Source organism: Battus philenor, unplaced genomic scaffold (genome assembly GCF_028537555.1).
Source record: "Battus philenor isolate CCGP_79_NKW_IND1 unplaced genomic scaffold, ilBatPhil1.0.hap1 SCAF_2, whole genome shotgun sequence".
Classification (NCBI taxonomy): domain Eukaryota; kingdom Metazoa; phylum Arthropoda; class Insecta; order Lepidoptera; family Papilionidae; genus Battus; species Battus philenor.
Window position 1 is genome coordinate 9,349,896 of NW_027181682.1, and position 25,229 is coordinate 9,375,124.

General features: G+C 35.1%; 3 protein-coding genes across 3 annotated transcripts; 1 reads left to right on the top strand and 2 right to left on the bottom strand.

The window, feature by feature from the left end:
* Positions 1-643: 643 nt before the first annotated feature.
* ninaA (neither inactivation nor afterpotential A) lies at positions 644-3,367 on the bottom strand. Its single transcript, XM_068765463.1, has 6 exons — positions 3,302-3,367; positions 3,017-3,221; positions 2,791-2,910; positions 1,078-1,160; positions 844-986; positions 644-760 (listed from the first exon to the last, which is right to left on the bottom strand). The coding sequence occupies exons 1-6, from the start codon at positions 3,365-3,367 to the stop codon at positions 664-666; spliced, it is 714 nt and encodes a 237-aa protein (XP_068621564.1). The 3' UTR covers positions 644-663.
* A 2,302-nt stretch (positions 3,368-5,669) lies between these two features.
* LOC137922463 (enhancer of yellow 2 transcription factor-like) lies at positions 5,670-6,237 on the top strand. The gene is made up of 2 exons (XM_068765464.1): positions 5,670-5,781; positions 5,903-6,237. The coding sequence occupies exons 1-2, from the start codon at positions 5,723-5,725 to the stop codon at positions 6,123-6,125; spliced, it is 282 nt and encodes a 93-aa protein (XP_068621565.1). The 5' UTR covers positions 5,670-5,722; the 3' UTR covers positions 6,126-6,237.
* Positions 6,238-8,825: 2,588 nt separating this feature from the next.
* Megf8 (multiple EGF like domains 8) lies at positions 8,826-25,158 on the bottom strand. The gene is made up of 23 exons (XM_068765462.1): positions 25,076-25,158; positions 24,743-24,986; positions 24,475-24,666; positions 24,174-24,403; positions 23,227-23,418; positions 23,040-23,139; positions 22,517-22,956; positions 22,046-22,210; positions 21,793-21,929; positions 21,477-21,710; positions 21,259-21,395; positions 20,785-21,010; positions 19,829-20,367; positions 16,932-19,659; positions 16,415-16,849; positions 16,164-16,328; positions 15,259-15,830; positions 13,802-14,062; positions 13,104-13,396; positions 12,167-12,414; positions 10,874-11,529; positions 9,842-9,999; positions 8,826-9,513 (listed from the first exon to the last, which is right to left on the bottom strand). Exons 2-23 carry the CDS (start codon positions 24,911-24,913, stop codon positions 9,405-9,407), a joined length of 8,388 nt encoding a protein of 2,795 aa, XP_068621563.1. The 5' UTR covers positions 24,914-24,986; positions 25,076-25,158; the 3' UTR covers positions 8,826-9,404.
* Positions 25,159-25,229: the final 71 nt, after the last annotated feature.

A 25,229-nucleotide genomic window follows, 5' to 3' on the forward strand; every position in this document is an offset into this window, starting at 1 on the left:
TAAGCCGCTCACTAGGTGTACAGACGATAAAGTTAAGGTCGTGGAAGTCCCTGGACGAGGGCAGCGCAAGACCGGTCATCGTAGTACCCTTTGGGAGAGACAGGTTTATGCCTTGCAATGAGCGTCTATACTCTTACAGACAATACGAAAATGATACGAAACCCGATCAAGTAAAAAAAAATATAATTCAACTCAAACAAGTTTTAGACTAGCCATTTTCATAGCCCGAATACTTCAAATATGGGAATATTTAAACGCCAGTAATGCTAACACTGACTTTCCGAAAGGAAAACACTGCTACAGGAAAATACATGAAAGACTAGAAGTACAAAAATCTGTTATAAAAACACAAATTGATACCTTTCATAATACATTAAAGATAAATTTTATTATTTATATATAATTAAAGTGTATTTTAATGTCGTACAAGAAGTTTTTAATTAAGAACAACGTAAGGTCTATTAATAAGTTATAACGTCATAGTATACCTATATGATGTTCACAGTACAATAGTTTAAGATATACATATTTAAAACAATAAAATTACAATGTAAAAGTATTTATCTAAAGTCATTGAATGATTTATATAAATTTATATCTATATTAACATGTATTCGCTAAGTATACGTACGGTAAAAGAAATATTTGTTTTAACGAACATTATTAAATCTCCATTTTCTTGATCATCCAATGGAAGAACCCCAAAATTGAGAACGACATACTTAATGGAACAGCCGATGCCTTAATCCATGCCCATAAACTAAAAATTACAAAATGATGATTAGTGAGACAACATCCTCGTATAAAGTGAATTAGATTATTTAAAAAAAAACAAGGTTTTACTCATAAGGGTCGTCGGATATGTAAAATGGTTGAGGTGTGGGTACAAGACCACAGTCGCGAATAAACACGTGCTTCGTAGGTCGATCGTCGCCGTCTGTCGGTGTATGCTCCACTACATGTACCAAGTTCTGACCTTCAACGACCTTAAAAAATACAAATTATTCTAATCAAAGTTTTAAGAAAAATTGAAATTACTGTTCGTCGAAAATTTAAGCACGAAGCCAGCAAAGATACCTTTCCTATTACAGTGTGTAGTCCATCTAACCACGGAGTTCCTGTTGCTGTTATTATGAACTGACATCCGTTAGTATTTCTGCCTGAAAGTATTTATAAAAACCAAAAGATTATATTATCAGCTGTTACTTTTACACCTTCATCGACGCCGTTAAAAATACGGCCACCTATATTACTAAAAAATTTTAGTGTGTTTGCCACGATTAAGACAAAAATATAATTAACTACATCATCATTAGCAACGACGTGATGTATTACAATACACTCCCGTGTGATGTTTCTAAATTACTACGTAATAAATTGAAAGAAAATTAATTACCAAAAACTTGTAAAAAAATCATGTTCTTATGTGAACAAATTTTTACGTAATATTAAAATTTGGGAATTAATTGCGCTACTACTCTATTAAAGATATTGTAAAAGGGACGAGTTTGTTCTAGATTCTTCTCAAATCAAGACTCGGTTGTAATCCTCGATGAACATGAAGAATGACGATGCCATGGTGAACTCAACATAATTCAGTTTCTATTAGCAGGTTCCTTCTCAGATATACGTACGCAAGTAGTCATTGTGTGTAATAATATGAATAAATAAAATTATACAGCACAATATAAATAAAAATCTTAGTGAACAATCCACAAACATATAATTTGCCATTTTATGTTTAAGGATATTTTTAATAGTTATAATATTAATATTTAAATTTACGCGTCAAATATTTAAATCAGTTGGTATAAAATTTCACTTAAAGCAGAAAGAAGTGTTGCGTCAGCTCTCAATAATATAATATCCGGGAATCAGACGAAACCCGTGCAGACAGATGTAGCAATAAGTGTGATGAAATTAGAAACTTTTAAGCTCGCGATGTCAAAGTTTTGAAAAAGCTTACCTAACTTAATTTACATGGTGCGTCAAGCTTTACTTATGTTCTATGAATATTTATGGTTATATTATATTATTGTAGTTATATTCCCGGCTAATATATTATTGAGAGCTGACGCAACACTTCTTTCTATATATTTATGGTTATATTCATAGAACATAAGTAAAGCTTGACGCACTATGTAAATTAAGTTAAGCTTTTTCAAAACTTTACGTACGTTATGTACGTTTATTATTTGTAGTTCTGTTTTAGTTTTTTTTTTTTTGTATTTCAAAAGTGAATGCTAAATGGCAAATGGCAATACATTTAATATACAAATAACTAAAATTACAAAACCAACGAATTACGTTCAACCTCCAGTTTTATATTTATTTTATAAAATCAAGTTATATGTAAACAATAAGAAAACAAAACATAACAACATAGAAATTAAAAAAAAATTTATTGACTCATTCTGGTGCAAAAATTGGTCTACTAAACTTCTATGTCAGGTACATTTCGATACCAAATAAATACCGCTAACTACGTTTGTTATTTCAAGAAATATTATTTAATGCGGAGTACAATGTCTCACAGTAACATGTCGATGGACTATTTGTTCGCCATTGTTAAATCTATGAAGTTTGCCTATGTTATTACAAGTAATATTATTAATATTATTAACGACCTCAGTTATGACCGATAATTATGTGAAAATATTTTTTTTATGTTGTGTAATTAAAATGAACTCTCGTGTTAGCACTGACACGCGTGTTATACGATCGCCGTGAATGCATTAATTGATGCAAAGTTAAGTCAAGAAATACATTAAATATAATAGACTACCATACCTCTATTAGCCATAGACACAAAGCCTGCTATGGTATGTTGGGTGTCTAAGTTTTCATCGTCAAATATTTCACCATACACGCTTATTGATCCAGAACCATCATCGTTAACAACATCACCCCCTAATTAATTAAAGTAAAAATGTTAATACATATTTATACGTAATACGTAAGTAATATACAGTGTTTGTTAATGTTTCAAAATTATTTTAATTTTTTAATGAATCACCTTGTATCATAAATCTTTTTATTATACGGTTAAAACGTGTGCCTTTGTAAGATTTTCCTTTGATACCTTTTGTGGCAAGAACTTTAAAATTTTTTACAGCTCGCGGTGCTAAATCACCAAATAATCCTATTACTATTCGACCAATACTTTTATCTTCACTTTCTATATCTAAATAAACTTGATCAGTTACTCTAAACTGTCTTGCCTGCAACAATAAATAAAGTATTTAAGAAGGAGATTTTAAACGTAGCTTTGCTGGTTATGTCACAGTAAAAATATAATCACATTGACTAAGACACTTTGCAAGGAATAAAAAATAATTAAAACTTGACTAATTAGCTTCAGGCACATATTGAAAAAGGATGTTTAAGAAACTAAAAGAAAAAGTAAACCTGTGACTATTTACTCTGATACTACGGTAGGAAATGAACAGTTTATATGTTAATTCAATTATGGACTTACGACCAATGAAGCCATACGTGAGAGAGGTGGGTATAAACTGCGAAATTCCTTTGCCTCAGAAAAAATTATAAAAAAAGTAGATTTCGAATTTTTTTTTCTTTATAAATAAGAGCGTTAAAGTCTTTCAGAAACCTTTTATTAGTATAGTTTTCAATGTTAATGAAGTCTTTAACAAACTGATACTAAGTTAATCGATGAAGTTAGAGAAAATAAGTGCATTTCAAAATTACGCCTTTAAAGTATTTCATTAAAAATGTCTGTATTTCTAGCATTAAAATGGAAATCGTGCAATGTATAAAAGTCAGAATTTATATAGCTATTTCAACTAATATTACAAATGATTCGTTTTGCCTAGCAATGTTTATCTCTTTGTTGTCCTATTTCGAAGGCACTCCGCTCATGTACATAAGTACTGCAACAAAATAGTTACAAGGAATACGACTCATATTTACTTTTAAGAGCACTTAGAGGGTAATTGTAAACTATCATATGCATTTGCTTCACGGAATCAGTCTAATTGCAACGGCGACAGTAATATTACTGGCAGCATTCGAATCTAAATCCGGGTTAGTTTGAATTTGAACGCTCAAGAATGTTTTAAAACAAAGTATTGTGGTCGTAGCTGTCAGTAATACAAATCGTTCTTACGTGAATGCTACATCACCCTCCTACGGAATGATGAAAACCCTATAAAAATAATAAGACAAAAGGTAAAATTACACGCCATACAGACCTTGGTCTCAGATATGGAGGCGTTGGAAAATGCCTTACAGTTTCGTCTCTAAGAAAGTCGTGCGTTGCGGACTCAAGATCTTAAAAAACCAAAACCAGACGTTGACTGTGTCTTGACGTTAAAACTAGTCAATAATCTGCTACAATAGGTAAGGTTTTATGCCAGAGTACTTGTTGACACATCAAAGCCGCAAATCGATCGCACACGGATGATCTGATGGTACGAACGCGTTTCATGGAGCACAGTTAAAGGAGAGACCGGGAAAGAGTTGATTCGAATTGCCGCCCCTGATCAGTATGAACCGTTTCGGATACTTCTTTAGCGATCATGTAAATATATATTATCCATCGCGATATTGTTACAATAAGCCATGCTTGCGGCCATGGTGTGAACTGGTTCACAGTTGTGAGGCAACATTGCTCTTGTTGTGATAAATGACATCAGTTTATTACACTTTCACTATCTTAGTCTATTTTTTTTCTATGATCTGGTAATTAATCAAAATAGATTAATCTTTCTTTATCAATAGATGACATTTTATAATATAGTTGCTACTATAGACCTTGGTTTTCTTTAAACAGTGCTTTAAGTATATTATTTTCGCTATGTAGTGAAGAAAATTTATCATATATGATCTCATAAACCAACATTTAAGATATCCTTAAAACAATTTTATTCGACATTTTTAAAACATTTCAAAAAGTTTATAATATTGTTATGAACAGTAAATATCAATATAGTTTTATTATAAGAACATGATAAGTCATACTTTGAATATTTCATTCAAAATCATGTATCGACGATAAAATTACTGCCTTTGTTACCCAGTAGCAATGTTACCTGACTTATAAAATCCATCATCAGTAAATTATTATTTATTAAAATAAAATTTATTTTTAGCTGATATTAAATTAAATTCATGATAAGTTTCTTCGAATTTCTATTCAGAAAATAATTTAACTGTCGAACTTCAGTAAACTATCAGTCATTTATTTCATATCCCGTCGACGAAAACATTTTTTCTCAAGGTGGCAGAATTAGAAAAATATTTTCATGGTTTTTTATATAAATGTCTCAAATATTGATTCATACTCCAAAAAATTTCAATATGTGTTATAACTTTAGCTTATTATTATTTTCGGGAATACTTTACATTCCTTTATACACTCTAAAGATATTGAAAAGAATGTTGTTGCTTAGCTTCTATACGTCATATATTTTAATCAATAATATGATTAAAATGATAGAATTTTAGTTGCTATTTTGTCGTATGTTCTATTCTAAGATTGTTATTACTATTTCAATCGCAAGCACTTAATACCACAATATTAGAACATGTACAACAACAATTAAACCTAATTGGGACATAATAATCATAATTAAGAATTGACTAACGGTTTTTTTTTTTAAGTTTCTCCGGTAATGAAGTCACTGGTACATCACTAGTAACTAGTTTTCCATGCTGTCATCTGTCAAAATCTTGTTTATTGACAAAGTAAATCTAAATTAAAATGACTGTTAATAATACAATAGCGCATCAACGCTTAATTTTGAGTGGAGATCGTGAAAGGTAACCAAATACAGATATCGATTAATTAACATAAATTTTATAATAAAATACACAAACCTTTTATTAGTTTTACTTGGACAAATAGTTTATTAACCATGGTCTTAAAAATGTCTTTTTACAGATTTAAAGATTTACTGATGCGAAGATTGATTGAATGCGGGTGGAGAGATCAAGTGCGAATGTTGTGTCGAGAAGTAGTGAAGGAAAACGAAGGAAATAACGTAAATTTTGACATGCTTGTCACACGGGTAACTCCGAGGGCTCGAGCTCTAGTACCGGACACAGTAAAGAAAGAACTCTTACAGAAAATTAAAACGCATCTCTTGACTCAAAAAGATCAATAATTTAAATTATTAATCTACTAAGTTTAACCAAATTATGTTTTAATCTCCTTTTTTATTTTACTTGGAAATGATTATCAATAGTATGTAAAAATAAAATTTATTTTACGATCAACAGTATATTTTATTAATAAACATTTACATTTATAGTAACCAAAGAATACATATTGCTTACATAGACATAATACTGTCTTAGATCCTTTTATCCAACTGTCATGACAATACCACAATTTCTTTCGTCATAGAGTCATACAATGAATATTCACCTTGTTACACCCTACTTTGCATGTATTTTAATGCTACTATATTAAATATTATTATAAACTAATGTTATACAAGATCTACTTATTTTAATTATTTAGGTCAATGTTACAGGTGTGGAAACAAATAACATTCTACATTAAATTTGATATTATTCACTGCACAAGGATTTGTTCATGACTCCTTCAAACCATATAAATACACTAATTGATACACATAAAGATAATTTTGAGTAATTTGTAATGTTAGTATTATAAGAAGAGGCTACTTCTATATAAACATACTATTTAGTTCTATTCATTTTAATCTTATGACACTTGAGAAAGGTACATGAAAAAACTTTTTTAATTAGTTGCTTTTAAAAATTACAGTTTTATAAAACTTGTTAGTGGTTATATCCTTCTATTGAATTTGTCATAAATGATTATTATTTGAAAAACACGACATTGAATTTCTTTTGCAACCTGTAACATTATATTATTAAACAATAATTCATGGAGAAGAGTCAAACTACAAAGACTGAATTAAAAAGATAATTCAGATTGTCCGAAAACTTTGTTTTCTTGATACATTGATTACAAATGATGCTCAATAATATAAATGTTATTACCTATAAATTTTTAGCAGCCAAGACAAACTATCTTATCTTTGAGCAACTATTATGCATAATAAAAAGTGGGTAACACCTTTCCACATACACAAATTTTGTTCAAATCACTTAATATATATTAGATTTATGCATATGTACACAATATTGTACATATATGAACAGATACTAAATAATCACAAAAGTGGTAAATTTTGGCGGTATATATTAATAACAAAAGACACCTTTGTATAGCATATTTACATACATTTCATTTGATTATGTAATCCGACTACTTAAATTAATTTTGAGACAATATGCTTCTCGTACCAGGTCACAAGAACAACAATCATAAAATAGTTTGCCAATATATTTAGCTACAAAAATAAGGATATTGCCAAATACTCTAAAAATAATAAATAAATGCATTTCTAAATTTCTATAGAGGGATTTCAAAAGAAAAATGAGCAATTGATTTTTCTTAATGTAACATCTTTAAAGCTTCCAATGTTTGACCTACTCTTTACATACTTATGTACAACGATATACAAATGGAATGTATTATGGACTTTATTTTTTCAAGTAGTATAATTTATTTGATCACATAGTAATGTTTTTATTTATATCAGTACACTCTTACAAATAACCAGTTAAAACTTAAAAGCTACTTAGTTCACATAACCCCATAGAAGTAACATATATGACAAATTCATTTATACAATACTGTTGATTTTTGTTGAGCAATTACCAATTGAGTTATTATTCAATTTATGTCATATTTTATAAATGATAGCATAATATTACCGGAGAGCACTTTACACAATTTAACAAACTCATTACATGTACCACAAACAATTTCAACTTCAGTAAATTGTTTAAAAAAGGTTGATTCTCTTGAAAATAATAGAAATTGTAAATATATAAAATATAATTAGAATCATATTAATCAATTGTGCTAGAAATATGCCAACTTACGAATAAACCATTAAACAGAATTAATATAATTTGCTCATACAAGAATCAATATATTGATAATACAGAATACACAAAAGCCTTGTACTAAATAACTTATTTAACTAGTAAGACAATAACAATAATTATAAATGTTACGTGTTAAAAGGTAAAATAGAAAAATGAAAAGTTGGATGAGAAGTAATATTAGTCACTGGAAAACATATTGAAAATATGGAAACATTAAATTTGTGTTACGTTTTTCAAACTGATCTGATGCTATCATTAAGAGAAAGTTGCATAAAATTATTACATCTTACTTTGCTATAAAATTGCGAATAAAATTGAAAGTACAATTAGTATATATGAAAAAAAATCTTAAAAATGTAACAAATACGCAGTCATATAAAGAGATTCATTGATTAAATAACGATTCATCTGTATTGCATAACGGCAAATATAAACGACTGTTATGACAGAATTCTTCATGTAAATAAAAAAATTCATATGAATAACAAGCCGTAATATAATATTATATCAACATTATTCAATAAAATTTTGGATAAAATAACAGTTTCAGCGACGTTTGTCTATTCACAACCCGCATAGGTACATTCAATTTTGAAACTTTGGCTTTTTCGCCCGAAACTACATGGCATCGCTTTAATAATATAAATTATTGATAAATCGCTAGTGGACAGATTGCAAAAAAAAAAGGTTTTCATTTATAAAACGAACTTGCTTTGGCCTTAATTAAAATAACAACTTTTTTAAAGCCTATTATACATTTTCTAATAGAGAATAGATGTTCGTTTAAAAAAATTAAATAATGTACAGTATTATTTACTAATAGTAATAAATTTAAAACTATTTGATAAAATAGAATTATTGCACCAACCAGATATTTCACGGTCTATAACATAAGTTAAATTTGTGCGAAAAATGATACTTAAATCGTGAGTTTACTTTTGAATTTAGTGTACAAATAGTAAATTCTGAACCAAAATTTAAACAAAGTAATTAAATTAAATTTCTTGTAAAAAGTCTTGAGATAATGAGCGAAAAGTATCTTAGAAATTGAGATTATTAATTATAGAATCACAATGCTTAGTGGCAGGTAATTGATAAAATGTTTTATTTTAATAAATTATACCCTTTTTAAAATATCGACACGCACAAAACATATTAGCTTAGACAATAACCATTTTGAATGCAATTTTTTTAAACACAGAAAACCATTGCCACATAATTTAAAGTCATTTACCGATGCATACAATTTTTCCTAAATATCAACGTAAAGCCAAATGGGTGATATAGGTCCGGTGATTACCTGTTTTCGGACACCAGAAAATTAATCAGAAAAGACTTCGGTGTCACTTCTGATTTATGGGATACTGTATGCCTTCTACTGCCTATGTTAAAGTTACAACAATAAATTTGGCGCTTTTAAAGGGTGCCATGTTTGGCTTTAGAGAGTAATGGATCTAAGAGAGCGGGCGACGAGCACGTGGTCGCGGCTGCGGGGCCCGGGACACTAACACCAACGCTGAGGCCAGTGCCATCCGGACAGGGGCGCGGACTCCTCCCGGTAGCCTAGTGTTAAAAAAACAAGTGTTTCAAAATTTTTAAATTGTTAGATGAATGTTTCTTTGTCACTAAGTTGCGGATTCAGTTTTCCATATTAAAAAAAAATATAATTTAATATTTATAAATTGTATTTCATACCTATATTTCAATAATTTAATTTAATTCATTCTTTTAGTTGCACCATTCTGATTTTGCTTTTTGTAGTTTATAGCTTATAAGGGATTGCTGAGCTTATGTAAATGTATACATATCATACAGCGTAAACATTAAGTGTAAACAGTTGAGGACAGGTGTTTTAATTATAAATAAATGTACTGTTAGAGTGGAGAGTTACCTGACGAGCACGGAGGTGACGGCGGCGCGTCCGTCGGCGGTGGGCTCGATGGCGACGGGGCGCAGGTCCAGGGCGCGCCGGCGCCGCGCGCCTCCCGCCGCCCCGCCGTTGATGACCACGCGCACGGCCGCGAACGGGCGCTTTGCCATGTGCAGCATCTACACAAGTCACTATTACATACTGTTCATAACACACGTATCTTTTACATTTTATATCAAACAAAAATTCCATATTATATGGGAAGCATTCGAGATTAGTATTTTCAAAAAATAGTTCGTCCCATCATGGCGGTTGGCGGAATTACGTAGATTGCAAAACACGTAATAAGTTTTAAAGAGGTAAATGTATAGCTCAATTGTCAACAAAAGGCTTTAATTTTCACCTCTTTCCAGTCATACCATATAGTCTTTAAATGAAATATAATAATTTAATTTATTTTTTCTTTACAAATGCGATAGGCCAATAACTTCGGACAGAACAAAGCTTGCCTGAACAGTTAAATAATAAATTACCTTAATAAAAAAAAACTCTTCTTACTATGTTATGATAACACTTATTATTATATGGTGTACCATACGTTAATAGATAACATATGAGCATATACATTATCTCTTTAAAGCTTTTAAACATCTAACCAATAATCCTGTATATAAGAAATATTTAATAGCTACCCAAAGATTTAAACTTTAGTATGTTGACTAAAGAGTCTATTGAAGGGTTCATGGGCTTTCCGGTAGAAATGAACAATAAGGTTATAGGGCCAATGTTAAATTTTTCATACTTTACATAATTAAATAAAGTACAAGACACAATAACGGTTGCAGAAATACAAATTCATTATATTTCTTCTGAAAACTGACTGTTATAATTGCTATTTAATAATGGCATCTTTTAAAAGATCGTAACATCAAAGCAATTATGTGTTTATTTATATTATTGATAATTATCTCAATAAGTGTAGGCACCTGTTTATTTGTTTTTTCCTCTGGTACTTGCAAGCAAGTTTACCAAAAAATTAAATATTGTGCTCACCTCCACGACATGCCTTCTCCTAGCCCTTCGCACGTCGGCTGCTTGTTTCGCCTTCCAGGCAACAACACAAGCGGCCAGAAACAAGAAGAAGCATGAAAAAAACACAGAGAAAAACACAAACAAATCGATATGAAGCTGATCTTGGCGGAAAAAGGTAATTCCAAAGCTGGCAGCGCTCTCCTCCGAGCGGCGAGCGCGAAGTATTATATAGAACTTTGTATGAGCGAGGTCGTGGACCTTCTCCGGCAACGTGAGCACAAGCCGGTGGCGGAGATTGCGTACACGAAGCAGCACGTTTCTCTTGTCCACAGTTATGTACGTGGCCAAGTCCGTGGCCGTGTAGTCCGCGAGTGAATACTCAGTTTTGTCATAGTACCAAGTGATGTGCTGACTGTCCGGCACCAGGTCATCGAAGGTCGGTGCCTTGCGAAACTGGTCATGTTTATTATATGTCGGATCCAGCTCGACCGTGTGGGTACCCGTGGTAGAATTCACTGTTACTACAAAGGAACTGTCATTTGGACTCAAAAACAAGTCCACCGCTCCCTGTGTTACATCCACTATAACCCGTATATCCACGTTCATGTATCTCGGGTTCACGGCCACGAACACAGTTTGGCCGGGGTAGAGCGGACGAGGCTTAATTTTGCACTCATCTGTAACAAAATGGCACCAAGATCAAATAATATAAAATTAATATAAATAATAGCTAATACAGCATTTGTTTATTAAGTTTTTGTATGTTAAGATTCTAATCAAGTCATAATGTTATCATCAATACAATCACGGCTCTACGCTCCTTGCCCAATAGTGGAGAAATTAATATTTAAATTGACAAAATTAGCATCCGTCCCTTCTGAAGTGGTTATATACACTGCACTGTGCAAATACAATTTTCATATTGGAAATCTATGGAGTATATACATGCAGCAATATACATCCTAAGGCTAAAATGGACGTTGTTGATATTTGTTTATTTACAATACCTTCACAGATACCATAAACTTAATACAATACAGTCCCTACTACCTGAAGTAATTATTCTAGAATTCATTTTCATAAAAATTAAGGAATGGTTCAAATATAAAAGTTCTCACAGATTCCCAAATTAGGCATAACCTGTTTTATGTCAATAAAACATAATTTTGCGTGAATTTTTGGTCCTCACCTATCGAGATTTGTGCTAGGGTGTGTATGCGTGTGCGTGTATATTTGTGTTTGCAAACTTTAAGGGAAAAGTTAAATCATTCCATGTATGCGGATATTGTTAATAGTAAATTGTATGGCACTAACCGATGGACTTTCCGTCAAAACAGAGTTTGTTCTCGATGTTGATGGTTTTGTAGCACTGGTGACCGTTGCGCGGCTCCCCCATGTAGAGGTCGCGGCACTTGACGCACTGGTAACGCCAGCACTCCTGTGCAGTGTTCTTGCTGGAGCCGGCCGCCTGACACGAGGCGTCACTTTCTGTGTTGTTGCCGCAGTTGCACTTCTCCCCGGTCACCGGGTCGCAGGTGTCGCCATGTCCGTGGCATTCGCAACTACACAAATGAAAACATTGTGTTAAACATCTAAAAGTGATGACGGAACTTGACTGACTTCTGTAACACAGATCTACACTCAGCACATAAGTCAGATGACTCAAAAAATCTTATATTATACAAAATTTACGAAACTTTTTGATATTCTATAAATGACTCGGCGAATATGTCTCTAGGTGTCAAACTTCTGACCTCAAACAAATCTGTTATAATTTGTCCAACAACAAATATCGCATACCGTAAATATATATTTTAACGAGCCTTAAAGTGAAAATATAAGCACAAATAATAAAAAATTAAGTATCTTTTGTGGGGTGGTATCGTTTGACGATGATGCAGCTAATCGTAACTAAAAATTAAAACAGTAAAAATATAAAAATACAAGTGTGGAACTACGAAGATCGCCCGGTGTTGAACCAGTGGATATATACTGGGCGGGCCATGACTTTGTAAGTTGTTTCTACTCTGCTCTCGAGCGGGCTTTGGCAAGCCCCCTGACTACGCAAAGGAGGTTGGCGTGTTATAATCAAAAATATTGGTTGCACGGTTTTGGATGCGTAAGTACTACTATCGTGTGCGCCGTGTCAGCAGTGGAGGTGTTATGCGTGAAGGGCGACTTAATAAGCATGTGATGAGTATGGTGCCTTGTTGGCGCATCGAGGACAATATTTTCTAATATTCCTACGTACGGTCGACAGGGATCTCTAAAATCTTCGGAGCCTCGGAAGTAGCCTTCGATGCAACGCTCGCATCTGGGGCCGTCGGTGTTGTTGGCGCAACGCACGCAACGCGCCTTCGAGCCGCCGTCTCTGTAGTACTCGTCGGGGTCGACGGCGAGCTCGCGCTGCGGCGACGACACCTCGGAGATGTCGTTGGTGCAAACCGTGGTGTGGCCGTGGCAGTACACAGAGCATGGTATACACTGTCCGTTGTCCGTCGGATCGCCCACAAAGTTTGGCTTACAGATTTCACATTGATTCCCCTGAAACAAACTTCATCTTTTACGATCGTTAAGTTTCATATCTAAATTAATAAAAAAATCCTTCATCAGTAATCCTCGTTAAGGAACGGGAAGCCTTCCCTCCCACCATCGTGTCCTACCATTCTCAGACTTTTGGGGCCATGTATCTCCTCTGTAGCCGCTTTGCGCTTTAAATAGCGACGAAGTTGACCGGTTACCTAACCGTCACCCGATCACGTCTTGAGAAGAAGGGAGTGGTAACATTCTTCAAGGTCGACCCGGACACCATACGGGGAAAATAAGTGTTATAATAACTTTTCATAAACTGCACGATAAAGCATGAAGAAGCTACCAAAATTCCATTAATACTTTCAACAATATTTGTGAAAAAACGAGTGTTCGGTAAGTAATACCGATTATGTATACCATAGTATTATTGTGGCATTCGATGCACTTGTCGAGCTTGTCGGGTCCTTCACAATGCGAGTGACCGTTGCACTGACATTGTATGGTGCAGTTGGCCCCCACATAACCGAAGTCGCAGCGACACACGTTGGGCAAGACGCATGCCCCTCGGACGCAGCCCTGCGAGCAAACGGCGGCGCAGCTTCCACCCGCTACGCCTCCCGTGCGCTTGTAACCCACCCCGCAAGCGCACTCGTACCCTTCTGATAAGTCCACGCACACCTGAAAGAAAGTAACATAATCTTTAGTATGTTTTCGTCTCTTACATTTGTACGTAGCTGTGTAAACAAGATTCAACCCGCAATATATGTCGCTATGCGATCAGATTGTTATTACATTGTCATTGTTTATGTTAATACGGTTTCAGTCGTTTATTTTAGACATTTTAATAGCGCTTTGTCCTTCGATATTTAATTATTCTCATAACAACGTTGAAATAAATAATTTATTTATTTTACAAAAAGGAGCTGTGCGGTATATGTAAAACTTTGTGTTGGACTTGGTTTGTTAACTCACATTGTTAAATTTCAGATAAAAAAAGCAACTATTGAGTTTCGGGCCTGTTCTTCGCAGTAGATTAGCTTTCCGAGTCGGTAGTGGTCTACTACTTATAATTTTAAAATAATCTATTATTCATAAGTGCGCGTGCCTAAAAAATAAAGATATTTGAATTTTGGTAAGAATTCAAAAATCTTTATGATCTCCCTAAAAATCAGAAATATATATCTATCGATTGACCAATAATTATGATGCAAACGAAAAACAATAACGCCCATGAACCTGGTCGACTAAATTTACAAACTTTGAATTGCATTATCCGGAAAAGTGTACATATTTATAGACTAGTTTTTTTAATTAAATATTTATAAGAATATGCCCTTTTTAAATATTATTATCACTTTACATCAATTATGGTTATCAAGTGATAAATAAATGGTACGTCACGAATAGAATGTCAGAATTAGCCAATTTATTAGCAAGTATAATTTAACTGAGCTTCCCGGTGAAATCATCAATGAGGGTTCAAAACGCGCTCTTGTCTTAAAAGAGCCCACAACCAACTCTGTTGTTTTGTTTATGTGGTTACGCATACTAAACCTTAACGTAGAGCGATTCGCACAATAATTATCTAGATTATCTCAGAAAATTCTTTAATTAGTAATAGGATCGTCACACTAAGTTTCCTCTTCATATTTTTTTATCAATTACACGATAATTCAGAAGCACTATTACATACTACTAGTTTCTTGTTAAACCAAGGGAAATGTATAACAAGCTTATCTATATTTCTAGTGCTAACTTTATGTAATCGCTAATGTATTTTATGTTTATTGCGATTCTTATGACAAAGTACGGAGCATACACATGCAGACTGTTTTGTAAATGTTTTTTTTTTTAACTTAAAAAGTGTAACTCACCTCCGATTCAGCTTTACATTGATGATGGTTATTTTCACATTCATTTTCGGGCGGGCACCTGGTGTAGTGCCACGAGAAAGTTTCGTTGGTGTTGTTGATCTGATGAATATCGGAGTATACAGCTGCGCAAGTAGTGCGGGTCGAGTAGTCGAGCGGGGACTCGATCGAGCCCTCCGAGCACACACCCTCGCCGTTCGCGTCCTCCATCGCACACCACCCGCAATGTGAGTGACGTAAGCAATCCGAACATTGTTCGAAGGTGTCACAGGGCGCTGGACACTTGCCTTTATCCGCTTTCGTTAAAACTAGACCACAGACACCGCCCGCACAATATATTGGTTGATATGCCGGCGAAATGCAAGTTCCCAAGTACGATGCCCAGTGACATTCCGAAAACCCACCTTCTGCTCCATCGGAACTTAAACAAGATTGGCAATCCGTGTATTGATTACAACGGCTAGGGCACTCCTCTTTCGTTCTTGGCCTTAGACTGGCACGTCCTGGTTCGTCGATCAGAGCACATGTCCAATTAAAAAGCTCTGAAGAATCTTCGGTTATCGTTGTTGCTTGACCTTTGAAGTAATAAACATTTATGTAAAATTAATAAATTAGTGTGCACTACGCCACTAATCCCGCTAATCTTACTTTTTCAATTTTCTTAATACACAAACAAAGTTGTTACGGAGTTTTATAAATCTATTTTAAATATCGGACTATGTTAGACCTAGACCTTTGAACGGTCTGTCAGGTCAGCTATTTTCATTAAACGATTGAAAAAGTTACAATTTTTGTAGGGGATACAACTATGTAGTAAAAAAAAACCTATTCGTTTCACAACAAAAATATTTAAAAAAATGTTAATTTTTAGTATAATTCTTGATACATATAAATTTATATGTTTTTACCTGATCTATGTGCATATCGAGTCCATGTGCATTGATTGGAAACACATTTGTCGCAGTCCGAAGCCAGACATCTTAATTCAGGACATTGGTCAATGTCACTAATATAAGTAGTTCCAGCGTTACACTTGATGCTAGTGCAAGATTCATCAGTAGGCACACATTCACCTACAAAAACAAAGAATTATTATTAAAATTGCTGATTACGGCTATTATAAAATCAAATATATGTGAAATATAAGTAAAATACAGACCAACTGCTGCCGCACAGGACTCACACCAGCGGCATGCTGGTTTTTCTTCAGGATACAGCGGCCAAGCGGCAAGACAAGATGTACACGAAGTAAAGTTTTCGCAAGGACGATGTGAGATCAGACCAATATCGCACGCAGCTCCAGAATTTGTAGAAACTCTGTCACTGCTTTCACAACCAGGTTTATCAACAGAATAACATTTGGTATAATTGGATGTACTACAAAAACTACAGCCCATGTGACTGCGACATTCCAACTTATTGGAACTCCACAACGAACACAGATCCTCAGGGAGAGATATACGTGTCACTTGGCAATTAGCACTTCCCGTCCAGCCACCAATTATATAAATATAGCCTTCATTTTCAGTTTCCAAGTCGATGGCCATCGCGTGAGCTATGGTACGCGGTGGTGGATGATCAATAATACTTACACCTGAAAACATTTAGTTTCATTTAGTTAAATAATACGAATAATTTTTTTACCACAAAAATAATAACGAAATAAATTAACAAACCTTTACTAAGTCTAACCCATTGATTGCAGCTGTATACGTAAGCTATGAGTGCGTTTGATCTATTTTCGGGTTCAGTCCGTCCTCCAAACACGATCATGTAATCGTTGGTCGTCACTGCAGAATGTAAATATGTTGCCAGGGGCAAAGGATCAAAAGTGTTATGCATATTTAAAAAGCTCGGCAGTTCGCTCCATGTTTTTGAGGGATAGTGGAAGGAGAACAACTTGTCTGAGACCATAGTGCCGTTGTAAACATGCAGTATACCACCAAATACGTAAAGGCTCTGAGACGGGGCGTGGTATACCGTACTGTGCCCAATAACCCCAGAAGGCACAGTCCCTGAACAATGCAGTTTTATCCATTTCTCGTTATCAAGATCGAATTCCCACACTTCGGACATAAAACCGTCACTCATCGAAAAACCGCCGATAAGAACTAAGCTTTCGTAATCTTGATACTTTTGTAAAGTCAATGTATGTCCAGCCAGAGCCGGAGGCTTTTCATCTTTGCTTTTAATATTAGACCACCTTTGATCCTTCAAACTAAACTGCCAAAAATCGTCAAGAGTTTTGTTTTGACCAGTTTTTTCTTGTAAGCTCAAGCCTCCGAAAATGTAAATATTCTGTTTGGAATGGTAGATTTCAGCTGCATGAAAATATCGACCTTCTGGCATTTTTGCGTCCGGAGTAGCTTCAACTGTGACTTGCATCCAAGTATTGTTTTTAGTGTCAAAAAATCTTATGTCATTTAATGGACCGTGGGAGAGTGAATATCCACCGAACATCCATAAACCACGCCTGTCGGACACTAAGCTATGTCCAAACCTCGGTAGTGTCTTTCTGAGATGATCTAACCCGTCAGAGAGATATTCCGAATTAAATAATTCTGTGAAAACCAGTTGGGTCTTGTCCAGCTTTATGGAACAGTCGTCACCACCAAACCCATCGTTGCAAAGACATCGTCCGTAGCTAACATCGCATACACCGCCTTTGACGCGCATGCTGCAATTGTTCCGACAAATTTCGATGTCACAATTGGGTCCCCCGTAACCTTCCCGACACGCGCAATGTCTCTTATTGCACACTCTCGGCCAAGCGCAGTAATCATCACAGGCCAACACCTTGTATACACCTTCAAACCCTTGCTCCGGTTGTCCTTGTTTATAATGTACAGTCAAATTACCACTACGCGCTTCCACTACTCCCGAAGAGGCACCGTTGCAAAATACGCCCAATAGTTGACTCTGTTGATTATTACTCAAATCGGGAACTCCGCCGAGGCCATCATAAACGTAAACCGCATTTTCATCACACGGCACGTCAAAATGTGAGGAATTTATACTAAATTGTATTGTAGCTCCTTTAATATGGCTTGCAGAAATAATCCACAGACACTCCTTAGATGGTCCCAATGTGTTAACATCGGGATCAGTCATAAACGAACCGATGCCCTCAGTCTGTGTCGCGTTTAACATTCCTCTCGGCTCACATTGATAATAACATCTCCCGCCATGGCGAGGGTCGCCGTAAAATTTTGGTTTACAGCGCTCGCAGTTTTGTCCCTCGGTGTTATCTTTACAGATACATTCACCCGTCGCGTGGTCACAAACGCCTCGTGACTCGTCCCCGTGATCGTTACAGTCACATCTACGGCAACCTTGCCCAGTCGTCGCGTTGCCGTGACTACCTGGTTTACAAGACTCACAGAATTCACCTTCCGTCCAATCTAGACACTCGTCGCAACGTCCTACTCCAGTCTTACATGTTGAGTGATTGTGACATCCGCAATTTATGGAACAATCGGCGCCGGTCCATCCCAAATCACAGTGACACTTGTACTGCGGGGCACCTAGACAATACCCGTGAACACAATTGTTGTAACATGTCCGCATGCAACTTTTTTTGCCGTCTCCGATGTAGCCTTGCTTGCATTTACAAGTATATGAGCCGTGCGTATTGTTGCAAATGGCGTGTTCGTGGCAGTCATGAAGCCCGAGACCGCACTCGTCAACATCGGGGCACTGCGCGTACGCCCAACCTGCGTCTGTCAAGGAGACGTTTAAAAGCGAAGCACAATTCACGTGTGAACGAGTGAAGTCACCCTCTGTGCACACGCCATTGATAGGGTTTTCGAAAGAGTGACACCAACCGCATCCCATACTGCGTAAACAAGTTGAGCATTGTGTGTGAGCCTGACATGATTTGCATTGGCCGGACTTTCTGGCGGAGTCATCGGGCGGAGGGGAAGAGGCACGATCGAGCCACTCTCGGCACAACCCGAACTGATATTCGCTGGTGTATACGCTGAAACTGAAGCACTGGCGGGTGGCCTCGCACCAGACGCAGCGGCCGCGCTCGTCCAGGCAGTGCTCGCAGTCGAGGCGCATGCGGCACGGCGCGGGGCACTCGCTTACATCAACTATGGCGCCGCTGGCACGGCCGCGCCGCGCACATCGCGCCTCGTCTGCCCACCACTCGCAATAGTTCCCCGCCACGCATCGTTCACAGCTTATGTAATTGGAGCAATTCGGACAAGCCGCCGGTAATAATGTAAGGTACCGCCATTCGCCATCAGCGGAGCATGCAGTTTTTTCATCAATGTTTCTAGCTTCGCAGCGATTGGTTACTTCACACCATCCACACGCAGCATCTGCCAGACATAGTAGGCAGTTGTCGTAATTAGAACATTGACCGTCCGAGTAAGGTTCAAGGAATTCAAATGTAAATACCTGCAAAAATAAAAACAATGTATGTTACATTTGTGTTGTTTCATGTGTATACTATTATGGTTACATTAAATTGTATAGGAATGATTCTATTTCAATTTAAATTGTAAAAAAAGAACATCAATAATGTGTAACTTTAAACATAGTACAAACCATAAACAAAAATATATACCTTTGCATTTTCTTGTGATTTATTATGAAGGAGTTCCATTTTAGAGTGATGGTGAGACGGATACAAGCCTGTATGCAGTGAGTCGTTCGCGTGCATGTCCACAGAGAGGCGGCCCGGATACAAAATGGGCCAGTCGACAAGAGAACAAGCGGAAGGCTGAGCGGTCAAATTAGCGACTGAAACCGGATTGTCACCCAAATTAAGAGATATATTAGAATGGCCCGCGCATATATGAAGGGTTTCTCCTGTTCCGTTCCAATATTGCGGTATACGCAACCAACCACGCAGCCTCGCTTCACTAGATCCGATGAAAATGTGATTACTTCCACCCCCAGCGCCCCAATCGACAGTTGTAGCATTGACTACGGACACTCCGTCCGGGTGGTTCCAGTCAGCCGGTTGTTGATACCTAAGAAATGTAAGGCCCGGTCTCTTATCTAATACTTTGCACTGTTCAGGAGTTGTTACTTCAGTTCCTGTGGTTCCCCACCATCCAGGATTTTCAGAGGGTGTATCCTCGCCGCAAACTCCATAGTTATCTAAAATTATATCATTTCATTTTTTTAATAATTAATTAACAAACCTACAGACCACAAAATTCTCTTAATTACAAATTTTCATATTTAGAAACATTATTATGGTAACTTTTACGGCAATCTAACTAAATTAAAAATTGATTTCAATGATTTTGTTTCTTCGTAAATCGTTCGAGAATACTGTACAAATTGAACGTTGTTAAAAATTGCTAGTCAACAAGTCTCAACTCTTGATAACGTGAATCATTAAACACACGCAATAAAAGAATATTACGATTATCACCTTTCAGTATAAAAACAATTATCTTTTGTTTTGCCTTATTTAGCAATCTCAGTCGGTAAATACTTTTCTTATCTACTAAAAGGTACTCTGGCATAAAACCTTTAGATAAAAAAAAAAACATTAGAATACAAAGTTACCGTCTTTATGGTGGCACCGCGCGTTTTGCACACACCAACTGCATCGGTATAAGCCTAATTTAGTGCTTACAGAGGGTAATGGCTTGCGGGTAGTATTCAAATTCTCTAGAGAAGGGCCATGTATTAGACATGAGTGACAGTCGCCAAGAGCGGGGCAAATTCCGCCACACCGAATAGATTGTAAGTTTGTTGTACAATTAGATCCGATTGTTCTGCCGTAACAGATCTGAAAATTGGAAAAAAATCATTAGTAATTCTAGTTCCACAATTAAAGAGATAAATATTTTTGCATTAATATTAAGAAAAAAGGCTTTGACGCTAATGTATAGTCATTATTGAAATGCTAAGTCATGACATTTAATTTACCGTATCAAACTTGTATTCCTTCATATTACTGCAAGTACAACATCAGTACATGCTAACAAGACTAACAACTATGTTTGTGATATTCAAAAATTGTATTAAAGAACATACATCATCGGCAGAACACCAGCCACATTCAGGATCCGCCAGACACTCGGGTTGGCTGCGATGTTTAGGGCATGCCGATTCTGGATCTTTATTAGTAATTCCAGCATGCCAACTTGGAACAACGTAAGCTAAAAGGTCACCTGTTAATTCAAATTTATATAAAACATTTATTACCAAACATGACGAAATAAAAATATTAGTATGTAAATAGTAAGGTTTACCGTTAACATTCCCATGATATCCGCCAACTATTAATAAAGTAGATGGAGGTTTTAACGCGGCTGCGTGGGCGAAAACTCCTTGTTTCTTTGGATATAATTTACGAGCTTTGCCCAACACATCCAGAGGTATCCACGAGTGACAACCAAGATGATAAAGGTACATTTGGCCATCATAACAAATTTCTTCACGATTGTGTCGATGGGAATATCCACCAAAAACAACCAAATAATTTCCTAAAAAAATTCGAAGTATTTCATAAAGTCGCATAGACAAGTTTAAGTATTTAGCATGTATTGAGCTTTGAATTTAGCTTACCTATAATAGTTGATGTGTGGAAAGCTCTTTCTCTAGGCACATATGTGTCACGAAGATGGGCACGGGGGTAACGTATCTCACTCCAGTGTTTATAGTCCAAATCAAATGCAAACATTCTATCAGATAATTTTGAAAACCTGTTGCATTTCAATGAGTTAACAATCATTGTATATTTATATTAATATTGATGACAACAAATTGGTATGGTTTTTTATATCAATAAACCAACATATTTTGAATTCAAGGTACATACCTTGCAACACTTGCCACTACTCCTCCATACACTAAAATAGAGTTAGAATGGGAATGATAAACTGCAGTATGTGCCACCACACGGACATCTAACTCTTTACCGCCTCTTACTTGCACTTTCTCCCAAGATTCAGTATTGAGATCACTTATCTTGATTTTGTACAAACTAAAACAATAACACAGACGTAGATTTTAAAAGATAAAGCATAATTTATACTTCAATCAAAAGTAATAAATTTCAAATATAAAAAAAATTATCACTTGATTGAAAACTTATAAAACCTATTTGTTACTGTAAATGCATATCATATTAAAGAAATGTTAGAGGATGATTAAAAAAAATTATGTGAAAAATATTGGCTCATGTACTATTTAACCTATTAAACAATATTATTTATGCTTTTTGTCAGCCAGGCGCAGAAATTGTTTCCCATCCATTCTACTTATGTCAAACAATTTAACTAATATTTACCTTGATGAAAATTCCCCATTTACAGTGCTACCTCCAAACAAATATAATTCATCATTCACAGCTGTTAATGTATGACGAGTCAATCCTGGTGGAGTAAATGTGGAATTTACAGCTCGTAAGGTCCAAGTGTTTAAAATTGCATCATAAAACCAAAGTTCCGAAGATAAGCTTCCATCAGATAATTTTCCACCATATAAAATAAATCCAGTCCAAAATGCACATGCTGAATGTCCATACCTAGGTTCAGGTTTTGAATGATTAGACTTAAATGTAGGTGCAAGAAATTCAGGTCTGTCTGTGAATTGTAAATAACTTTCAGAATATGGCGTTGGGGTATACATGAGAGGTAATGTGGTCTTGTCATGGTGAGAAAATGATGCTAATAGTAGATTAAATAATGAGCTTCTATTTCCTATTTGCCAGCTGCCATCAATATTGCCCTGTAAATAAATACATTATCAAAGATATTATATTTTTCAATGATGCTTCATAATCATACATGGTAATATTAACTGATACATACTTTTGTAAACAAAGTTAACAGAGATTTATCATTTTCCTCAGTTGTGGGATATCGCCGTAAAACCCTCCCATCTTCATTATACCACTGGCTAGTAGAAAATCTATAGTCAAATAAAATACACAAAGTTTACCATCAAAAATTGTATTAAGTATAACTTTGAAACAAAATATAAAAAAAAAATACCCACTTGTAAATTTCCAATAGGCCTAAAACTCTATTCAAATCATATCCTCCAAAAACATATAGAGAGTCAGTATGATTAACATATACAGCAGTGTGGGCAGCTCTTTTTGTCATGCCGCTTTCAGTGCGTGACAGCCAATGCCAACTATTGCCTTCTTTTTCATTCTTTTTGAGGGAACAGGATTCACCTGAATAACTATTACAAATTTACTCATTATCAGTAAGTCTTCAAAAAGAAATAAAAATCTGTTCCTAAATTTTCACTTCCCTATTATTATACACAAATACATAAATACAAACCCCAAAACATTAAAAAAAGTCTAATAGAAATTAGATAATAAAAGGCAATTAATTTAAAAAATTATCAGAAACCAATAACAAAAATGTTAAATATAATCAAGTATATCAATAAATATATCATGTTATTTGTGTCGCAATGCTCAACCAATGTCTGGAAATTTAAAAAATTTACCTAAATTGACAATATTAAATTATAATGATTTCAATTGTTACTAGTACTGTGTATGCAATTGTAAGTTTTTCTAATACTAAACTAATGTTAAGAATTTTGAATAATGTAGTAGTTAAATTAAAAAAAGTACATCAATGTGTTCAATAACAATGATTTGCACTATTCAAATAAGTTTATTAATGATACTTTTAAGTTCTTATTAGAAATAAGACATTATTAAACCTTATGTATTGCAATAATTGACTTATGATCTAGTTTAAATTTTATTATTGTTTATTTTTAACTAGGTCGGAACAACATACTAATAAGGCTTTTGTATAACCTGTAAAACCATATATTGTAAATGATGACAACAAAGCTGCTGCACGAACAAGTCTTAGTAATGGTTAAGAAATGAATGGGTTATACATTTGAATTACTTCTAGTGATGGTCATCTTTTTACTGTATAAAATGTAGAAAATATAGGTAGATAGCATACCCTTTTTTGCATTGGCACCCATCTCCTTTACAGTGACCATTCCCTGAACATCCATTTGGGCATAGTTCTACACTACAATCAGGCCCTCCCCAAACACCTACTACACAAAAGCATTTATGTGATACACAAAGTCCTCTTCCGGTACAATTATTTGGACAGTTGTGTATAGCATATGTTGCACGGAAACCATCTAATACATAGTTTGTATCACTGTATAACAATATTAGCATCTGTAACAATGTAACATTAACTTGATTATCAATCTAAAGATGATTAGCTAATAAAACAAAGCAATACTTACATATCCACTAGAGGCTGTTACATTTTGTGGCTCAGTTTTCCCACTAAAGCTTCCTAAGAGAGGTGCATCAAAAGAATCACCATCATACACAAACACATAGTCATAAGAACATTCTGTTCCCATGCGAATAAAGCTCAGTGTTATATATTGACTCTTATTTGCAGCTTTTATTAGCCATTCGCAATGTGAATCCTATGAAAGAGAAAGATCAGTACTAAGGCTATTCTTATTTAAATTGAAAAATTTAAAATTCTATTAAAATACTGACCTGAGTGTAGTTAGAGGTTGTAGGGCCGTCGGTAATAATACCGCTTGGTTCGGTGAAGACCCTGCGTGTTTTGTCGCAAGGCGCTGTGGATGCGGCGCACCACACTATTAAGTATATCCAAATGACCACTACTGAACTTGCACTTTTCTCCCCAATACGTGGATAAAACATGCCTCTTCCAAATGGTCACAAAACATAAGTCAAACATCAGAGCCATATAATCGTGAAATTACGACTAATATCACTAAAATGTAAAATAAACAACACTCATTTAGATGACATCTACTTCAAGGCTAACAACTTTAAAAGGTGAATATTATCTGAAGACCTTACAATTACAAAATATCTTAAAAATCATCAAGAAGATTGCTTTTTAATAAAAGAAATTTCAAGTTGTATTATGAGTGTTGTAAGCGTACTTTCTAACGAGTTTTTCCTTACAAACAAACAATCTGATCCATCACAGTATTTTGACATTTAGTCACTG